At 36.0% G+C, this 10,000-nt stretch overlaps 1 protein-coding gene across 1 annotated transcript; it reads right to left on the reverse strand.

The window, feature by feature from the left end:
- Positions 1-3,922: 3,922 nt before the first annotated feature.
- On the reverse strand, positions 3,923-9,975 carry LOC125024918 (ribonuclease H1-like; the record flags this gene model as incomplete). The annotated part of the gene is given in 5 exon segments (XM_047612690.1): positions 3,923-3,981; positions 5,333-5,424; positions 5,791-6,004; positions 6,521-6,672; positions 9,802-9,975. Coding segments are annotated over 5 exon segments (570 nt in total), but the record flags the coding sequence as incomplete, so codon positions are not given.
- Between the last annotated feature and the right edge of the window lie 25 nt (positions 9,976-10,000).

Genomic DNA, 10,000 nt, shown 5'->3' on the forward strand with positions numbered 1-10,000 from the left:
GGGAGGTAAGAGAGGAAGAGAAAAGGAAAGGGGAGAGGGAGAAGGGGAGGGGATGGGGCCTTAATGAGAAAAGGGAGATAGGAAAAGGGAAATGGAAGGGACTTAAAGAAGAAAGGAAGATGGGTGTGGGGAAAGGAGAAAGGGGTCAGAGAAAAGAGAAAATAGAGGGGTGGGAAGGGAATAAGAGTGCAATGGAGGCGGGTGAATTTAAGTAGGAAGAGGAGGAAGAGGAGGGGGCATATGTTGGGCTTAAAATGGAAGGGGAGGAGTGAATTTAAGGAAGATTTGAGAGAGAGGGGAAGAGGGAAAGAAAAAGGAGAGAGGAGGCAAAAGGGAGGAAGAGTAGGAGAATGAAGAGGATGACGAAAAGAGGAAAGAATACCTATTATTTTTTTGTTCCATGAAATTTCCATGAGTCCAGGAAGTAATGATAATGACAATTACAATAATACAAATAATAATGATAATATCTTGTCTAAAGATATATATATTCATAATATAAGCTTGCCTAATATAAGGTTTAAAAAATAAAACTAAACAAATGAAAAATCAAGTAATTATCAACAATATAAGAAATAATAATATCATAAAAAAGTGGAAATGTATCATAATCAAACAAATAATTGTATTTCTATAACAACTGTGAAAACATTTACACTCAAACTCATATCACAGTAATTGCTTTTTGGGGGGGGGGAAAAAAAAAAAAAAAAAAAAAAAAAAAAAAAAACAACAAAACTACAACACACACACAACACTACACACATCATCACTCACTCATCACTCACTCACTCATCACTCGACTCACTCACTCACTCACTCACTCATCACTCACTCACTCACTCACTCACTCACTCACTCACTCACTCACTCACTCATCACTCACTCACTCACTCACTCACTCACTCACTCACTCACTCACTCACTCACTCACTCACTCACTCACTCACTCACTCACTCACTCACTCACTCACTCACTCACTCTCTCACTCTCACTCTCACTCTCACTCTCACTCTCACTCTCACTCTCACTCTCACTCTCACTCTCACTCTCACTCTCACTCTCACTCTCACTCTCACTCTCACTCTCACTCTCACTCTCACTCTCACTCTCACTCTCACTCTCACTCTCACTCTCACTCTCACTCTCACTCTCACTCTCACTCACACTCTCACTCTCACTCTCACTCTCACTCTCACTCTCACTCTCACTCTCACTCACACTCTCACTCACACTCTCACTCACACACACACTCACACATTCACTCACTGACTGAAACACACACAGTAAATAAATATTAAAACATTATATGGCCATAGAACGTTAATGAATATGCAGCATTGAGGACATAAAAGTTAGTATGTTTTACTTTCTTTTAATAAAGATAAAGAACAGATCTTTTGCCCTCTGGGATAGGATAACACACAGGTTAAAGTTAACTCAGGAAAACACTCCAGAGGTACATTTTGTTTTGTTTTGTACAGGAACATAAAAATACACAAAACTTTGAAAATAAAAATATGGTTAAGATCCTTATTTGTTCATCAGTTAAGAAAATAAATGCTAAATAACAATACTGTGTTAATTAAAGCAATAAAGAGGTAGCTTTTGCAAAATTCTATATGGAAACATTTTGTTTATTCTGCATAAAGCAAATAGTTTGTTAGCAAAAATTAAATAAATGGAGTATAACAGTTCAACACTATGGGGCACAAAAATGCATATTTGGTAAGTACATACAGTATGTTATTTATCATTTGCATGCATCAACACACAAAAACCATCACCAATACCTGCAAACATTAATAGAAGAATGGCTACCATACATGACATTGCTTACACTCATCTCCATATATCTATTAGGTTAATACAGCCTTCTGCAATTTCCCTTTTTATTGCCAACAGATTACATAAATTAAATAAAACATGAAAAATAAAATCAACCTTTGGAAAATAGCCTTCGTTTATCAGTCACTCCTCAGCTGTCAAAATGAATGCACAGACGACACAATATTCATATCATGTGAATAACTTTCCAAACAAACATGACTAATACAAACAGTGTAACATGAACATGGCATAAACACACATACAGAGCAAATGATCTCATGAAATAATCAAGAATAAAGAGTATTCTTAATACAATCTTGGAATAACATTTCTCGCTTTATCATCCATGAAAGCTACAAATTACTAATGAAAGAATGCTTAGTACAAATTTAAATAAAGAAAGGAATAATTCCCTAAAATAAATTAATCATTCCACAGTTCCACAATAGCTTGGTGATCTACCTAGATTTCCAAACAATTCTTTTTAATAGTGAAATAATTATACTCTCTGATATTTAACTTTTTTTTTAATTACAAAATTCTCAAGTATCCATAATTTCAAAACTACATTTTGAAAGGTAACTTATCTTTTAAATTATATACTAAGTAATACATTGCACAATATGGTCATTAAATTTAAGAAAAATTTCTTTCCTTTTACAAAACAAAAAAAGTAAAAATAAAAGTATAACCAAACATAAAAGAATACCAAAAACATCTGCCACCAAACAGCAATAATTTCCTGCTATTTCTCAGTTACTATATAAAATATGCAAGGTGAAATATGGGAAATGAGACTGGAAGATAATGATGTAGCAGGAAGAGGAAATACAGTAAGAGAAGGACACGAAGGAAAAAGAAGTACAATAAAGAAGAAAAAGAAGGAAAAAGGAAATAAAGAGAGAGAAAAAGAAGAAAGAATACAGGGATAACTTTATTCATAATTCCTCATTGTTTTTAGGTCATCAACTTTACCAGACCATGGAATTTTTTTTCCCTCTAATTCATTACATACTTTCTTTCTTACTGACACTATATAATGATAATATATAAAACTAGAACTATTTCTGGAAGAATAGACCATCTGTTCTTAATATTACATGTCCTTCCACCTTGCATTTAAAGCTTATTTTCTGGAGGCTAATTAAATGCCAAGACAATGACTGAGTAGCACCAATAACATCGCTGGCAGTGTTCACAACCTAAGTTGCTTTCGCGCACCCTTTACTTATCCAGATCTCGGGCAGGGAGCAATCGAGTCACGTCTGACACTGACGGTGACTGGAGTAAATCTATTCCATCATCCCGTGACACTTTAATTTTTTCGGAGATCGGCATCTGGATAAATTCAAGGGTGAGGAATTGCATACAGATATTCAGACATGAAGGCATAATGAGATACTTATGAAAGAAGCAAAATGCAGTGGAAAATCTGACATTTTATCATTATTTGTTTTGGCTTGATTTAGCTTTCTTCTGAGCAAGAGATACTTCAAAAAACACCATCATTATAAACCTCTTTCTTCCACTGCACGATCGATAGTGAGACAACAGAGATAAATGATGTTAATAAGAAAAAACTGCACTAAGTGATGAACTGTAAAACATCACAAAATTTTGAACCCTTTATCATGGAATAATTGTATTAAGCATCAGCTTCGTACTGCTTAGCGCCGACCTTGGCCAGCTTCCTAGCCTCATCATTACCGACGATTCCTGATTTTGCCTTCACGTGAATCTGCAAAAAAAAAAATATAGTTATTATACACGTTATTGAAACATTCCTTCCGAAATATCTTTATTTTTTTTCTTAGCATTTGTAATGTACATCATCAAAGGCGGTTATGAAATTCCTCTTAAAATTGAGTTATTAACCTTATCAGCAAAAACATAACTGATTATAAAGTCTAGCTTGCATTTGATATCTCCTTTCAACATCTTCCAATAGTAAGAAATCCAAACTTATTTTTACTCACCCATTTCACGGCGAGTCCTTCCGTGGCCTTATCCAGTTCGATCAGTTCTTCCTTGTTCTTCACGGACTCTCCGTCGCTCTTCTTCCAGTCCTTCTTTTTCCAGTTCTTCAGCCATGAGGTCATGCAGTTGATCATGAACTTGTGAGTCGGTGTGGACTGCCACCTTGTCGTGACCTTTTGGAAATTCAAATGAAATATTTTACTTTTGGGGAATGTGAAGTTAAATCTATGCAATTAATCCTGTAATTACACTTATCAATAATGAATAAATATATGCTGGAGACCATAGTGTGTGTATATATATATATATATATATATATATATATATATATATATATATATATATATATATATATATATATATATATATATATATATATATATATATATATTGCAAACAGGTTGAAGACAATACACTGACTTTTTGGCATTGTCTACGCTGACAAGTTTTCAGTCTGTGAGTGTATGCAATGTGGTTCCTAACATGAATTTGTGACATGTTTTACTGTTTACTCTTTACTTGAACAGAATGCACCTTCATACACCATGTATTTTAGAGTACTTCATTACCTACAGCAAGCCCCAATACCTATGCCTTACTCTGCCATAGTGGAGGGGAGGACAGTAACTCTCCTCTCAATAACTGTTACAGATGGGTATCAACTTATACCTGACAGTCAAGTTTTTATGTCAAGCTGGGAATAAAAAATTATCTATGTAGCTTCAACTATGTTCCTTAAGATGTGCATACTACAAAAATCCTCTTGTCAATTGAAGATGCTCATCTAATCATACTTTAGTAAATAAAACAACTGGAGCAGGGATACATGGCAAATCGCTAAACTGGCATTGCATGACCTCACTAAAAGCTGATGTGAGGGTAAGGTTCCCACACTTTTATTATGTAGTATAGGAGGTCCATCCATATCAGGTTAACATTATATTTTCACTTTTCTATACTTTGTTCTTGACTACTGCAACTTAAATTATCTTACTAATTCCATTTCAATACTAACTAACAAACTTTCCCTAATATTATATGATGCATATCAACTACAAGCCCTCTACTATATATATATATATATATATATATATATATATATATATATATATATATATATATATATATATATATATTCTAGTTATCATGTTAAACCTAGTGTGGGTTAGCTATTCTGCATTTATTAGATACCTTTGTATAAATGTGTAATGTTATTGATGAAATGGAGGGTATAAGATCTAGAAGTTAACTATCACCAAAGAAAAGTGTATATAATTGTGGAATAAATCTGAGCAGGTTGCACAAGACCTGATAAACAAATCTCAAATGCTAAAAAAGAAAAGAAAAGAAAGGAAAAGAAAGAAAGAAAGAAAGAAAAAAAAAAGTCAGTTCAATGAAATGATTTCATAATAAAGTGATATAAATCTCCTGCCATAGAAGTGAAAATTATACATCACCAGCAAAAGAGTCAAGGAAGTAAAATTTAAAATCTTGCACATTATCTATCTTGCAAGTGATACTTACCAGCAGCTTTAGCAGTTATGAGTGCATGAGTGGCTGCCTGAATATCTGCTGCGTTGTTGGAGGCTTTCCCCTTCAAAGGCACGGACACATTCCTGAAGCATGATTTGCCTTAGCTTATTAGTTTGACCACGGGCCCTCATAAATCTATCCTTGTTATCATCATCCCTCCAGAATATTACAGGATTATTAGGACCAAATTAAAATCAGTGTCATTATTTTTATAAATGTTCTATTACATCTTATGCATAAATGTATTCACATGTGGATGCACACATGCGCGTGTGCGCAAATGGACATACATATGTTGCGCACACATATACACACACACACACACACACACACACACACACACACAATGAAATACTTAATATTTATGTCAAAGGAAATAGCTATATTAGCATTACACTGTTTTTTACAATGTGCCTGTTTTATACTGAAGATAAAACAGAATTTCTTACCGCTCATGATCCTCAGCAAAGAAGACGCCGCAGCCAGACTTCTGCCCACTCTTTCCATGGAACTCGCACACTCCAACAGAGTAAACAACAAGGTAGCCTTCGTCATCTAAAGATAAGCCATCCTCGGTTTTCTTTTCTCCTTCGTCCACATGCAGCTTCTTCTCTCCCTGGCCTTCTTCTTCTTCCTCGTCATCATCTCGTTTTCTTTTGCCTTCTGCAAAAGGGACTTTTTTGAGACTTTTATTCAAAAGGAAGGAACTGTTGACAAGCTTAACAAATATCAATATTCATTTAAACATTCTGGTTTTGAAGCAAAAAAACAACAACTCATTACAGAAATCATTACTGATTTTTCTCTTAATCAGCTACTTGCATATAACTGAATAATAAACCTTGTACATCTTAATTCATTACCTCCAGGCAAATTTACTGATTTACTGGGGACGTGTATGTTGTGACCTTAGTAATGTGTAATTCTTCTAATATGCAGACTTTGTACCATGGTGGCTGGATGATTGTGGGAATTTTAGGCCCAAAATATCATTAAGGCTTCGTAAGATCATTTACATCTGCATCAGAGCCATACACCAATGCATATACACCATGAAAACAAGCAAGGTGGTTGCCCCCACACTGCATTTGTATGCTACCCAGACTTTAGGCCTTTTGGGATTTCAGTTGCCTAGGAGCACTAGGTTAAGAAACATAAACCCTTATAACACGATCTTACCAACTTGGGCGTCGCCTGATGCCTTCTCACGGCGGTCTACCACTGGCTTGTTGAGAGCATTTTCCTTGACAAATTCTTCAGCTTCATCTTTGGTATCAAACTTCTTGTACCGAGCTGCCGTATAGCCATTAATCTGAGCTTGGGCATCAGGCCTGAAATGTAATTCAGTTTTAATTTTTGCTAGATCCTACATTCAATCTCAGTATCAAGAAATATTATGTCAAAATGTTATTAATTGACCTGTAATCAAAATACTTTAATTTAAAACATGACCTTACTTCATTTTTAATTCATTATGATTTCCTAAAAATTTTAAGTCAATTTGATGAGTATATCAACATAAGGGAGAGAGAGAGAGCAAGACTAAGTTAAACTGTGACAAATCTTGTATTCTCAATTTTCTTTGATGACTTGAGAAGAAGCCAACAAAAATGTCTCCTAATGATACAAATCATTCACCCACACAGAACAGAAAGATAACGGACTGACAATAATCAATAAAGTGAATACTGAAGATAAGAAATTAAGTATACTACACATGTTTCCCATTTTCTTTCATGTTCTATCCAACCAAAATAGACTGTGCCTGCCAAGAATGTACCTGAGAAGGTCAAAAGGGAGATGATTCATGCATGTTTTGAGAATAATCAAGGCAACAATGTCCTGAAGTGTGGTGCAATGTATACAATTAGGTCAATACCTTTAAGACTATAAAAGGAATAGGCTATCCATTCTACGATGGGTAATTTTTCAAGTGACACTGTGAAAAAAACAATATTTTGACACATAATGATGTGGATTTTGGGCAAAATAGGCTACCGGCATATTGTGCACTCAATATAATGGTATAACAGAGAAGTTCTAATGGGAGAGTTGCAAAAATGTTTTACTATAATACATGAAGGGAAAGCAAATGATAGCGACTGTATTAACCCAAAGCCGAACGAACATGGCATGTATGTATGGACCATGCCCACTGTGAGATTACATTATTAATTGTTTTTAAACATAGATGGCTACACTTTTACTAAGTCACCAATTAGCCAATTATGAGTACTGCCTGTATTGCCTGTTTAACCTTTTCCATGATTTTCAAAAATATTTATGTTATCTTATAATGCTGTTACTAATGCCTATAACATTATAATAATTATAATGTCTATAATAAAAATAACACCATCGATATTCATAGCATTAGAAGAAGAAAGAAAGAAAAAAATCCTGCAAATTCAAGGACAGGTGAAATCCGGAAATGTCACAAGGTCTACTAATTGAAGCCCTTGCAGAGACATTTCACAAAAAAATAAAAAATGAGCACAGCATTTTCCTGGCAACATTTAATTAATGGGACTAACAGTAACAGTAGTATATATTAATATGGAAAACTGCTGAGGCATAGAGTTGTAATGACTACAAAGAAGACTAAAATCAAGAAACAAGAAGCTACTAGGTCTTTAAGATAATTAATATCTGTGGTTGGTTTAGGCATTATTAATATCGTTTTTTTATTTACTGGGCAGCATGAAGTAGTGTACGCATGCCAGCATGCATACATGCATGCACACACATCAGAATAGTATTAATTTACCATTCTTTCTTCACCAGCCATAAACTGTTTATTAATATAGTGCCAAATATTAAAGGCAATGTGGTGATAAGTGGTCAGTCAGATTCCATAGGTGGCACATGCCATCCCCTGGCCACACCCCTGAAATTGACCACTCACACATGGTTACTCAACCACTTCTAATGCAAATGCTGGTACCTGATATCTTAATTATTATTTTTTATTTATCAACACAAACTTATCAACTTCGGGGTCCATATGGTAGTAGTTAACTCTTCTAGATACTTTCTCTGCCACAAGACATGAAACTTTCTTTAATTATTACAACCATAATAAGGTTTAAGCAAAGCCTGTGCTTGACTTTTTTATATTCTTTTATTAGTCCTTTTGCAGAAAGTTCTCCTTTCATTACTTTCTGTGCATGTATATTTTATTTTACTGATTGCATGGATGTTTTACAATAATTTTTTTTTATTGGTTGTGGTGAATAAACTATTAGTCTCAGAAATATTAATTTAAACTAGTTTCAAAGGGGAAGGTCTGCACTTACTGTTAATGGCAGAACAAATACTGGAGATATAAATGAAATGGAAAAATGAATAGTTGAAGCAAAATGAATTATAACAGATTCACGTCTTGCTGTTTAACCCATATCTGTTGGGCCATCCTTACAGTTGTCATAACAAACCAACTCATCATGCCAGGTAGAGCTTTAAGCGTTGCGATGCGCTAGTGTCGAATGGAAAGTTCCACTACATGTAGCGAACTCCTGGGTCGTATGACAGAACGGTCACCTGAGTCAGTGACACCGAGAGATTTCTGATACCGTTATATTCTACTGGTACTAGGGGTTTAATTTAACCCAATGGCAACGGGTCGCGCCTAAAGGCGTCATAACAATACGCCTGAAATGTGGCGTGCGGCTGTCCACTGCCGCGGCGCGCCAAAGCGCCCCGAGGCAATGATTCGGCTTGATGTACCAAATTCATGCTGCTTTGGGTTGGCCGCGTTGCCGCGGTTCGCCAGAGTGTAGATTTTTAAAAATTTTCTATACCCGTCGCCAATGAGTTAAGATTTTGCTTTAGTGACAAAAATTATTAGGCATTTATTCAGAATACCTTTGAGAAGCTGATCAAAACTACATATTGAACATTTACCAAAGTATGATTTTGAACGACTGTCATGGATTTGAAAGGCCTGATCTATCCATGGCAACATATGAATTAAATCTTAATTTTTTCCCTCTAACTCTAGCAAAGTCACCCATACATCTCATATGGAGCAATAAAAGGACGGACGAAGTAACATTGTTATCAGCCTAGCAACCGCTTCTAATTTCACCTAACTACATGATCAAAACTCTGTCAACGACAACATTCAAAAGATAAAATAACTTAACCAAATGACTCTCTGAGCTGTCAGCTTCAACTTTCACATAACGCCCGTGCCTGTCACTTTACCTATGGCATGATGATTGGTCGTAAATACAATCACATTTCCGACATTGCCATTCCGCGGCCGGCAATTCAGCGCAACTCATTGCCAAAAGAGCCACGCCAACGCCACTGCATTCACCCTCTTACAGTGCCACGTCAACATATGCTGAAGGGCAGAGCCGGAACCTTAACTTCCGCCTTCATAACGACCCCAGCCTCCACTGCCATTCTCACCCGCATAAATACCCCCAAAAACCTCCCGAAATCGCAGTTCTCACCATGAAGTGTACACTCCTGGGCTGTGTCCCCTGGCAACAGCGTAGAACGGCATCTCGGGAAGGTACTAGAGGCGTTGTGCGAGCCGGTGCCGGTGGAGACTCGTGCTAAAACGTGTGTCGAGGCTGGAATTTCTCTTTCGTGAATCATGCCACATGTTGGGCGATGATGTCACCACGCCCAACCCCCGCTGGGACGCGC

This window comes from Penaeus chinensis, chromosome 4 (genome assembly GCF_019202785.1).
Source record: "Penaeus chinensis breed Huanghai No. 1 chromosome 4, ASM1920278v2, whole genome shotgun sequence".
Classification (NCBI taxonomy): domain Eukaryota; kingdom Metazoa; phylum Arthropoda; class Malacostraca; order Decapoda; family Penaeidae; genus Penaeus; species Penaeus chinensis.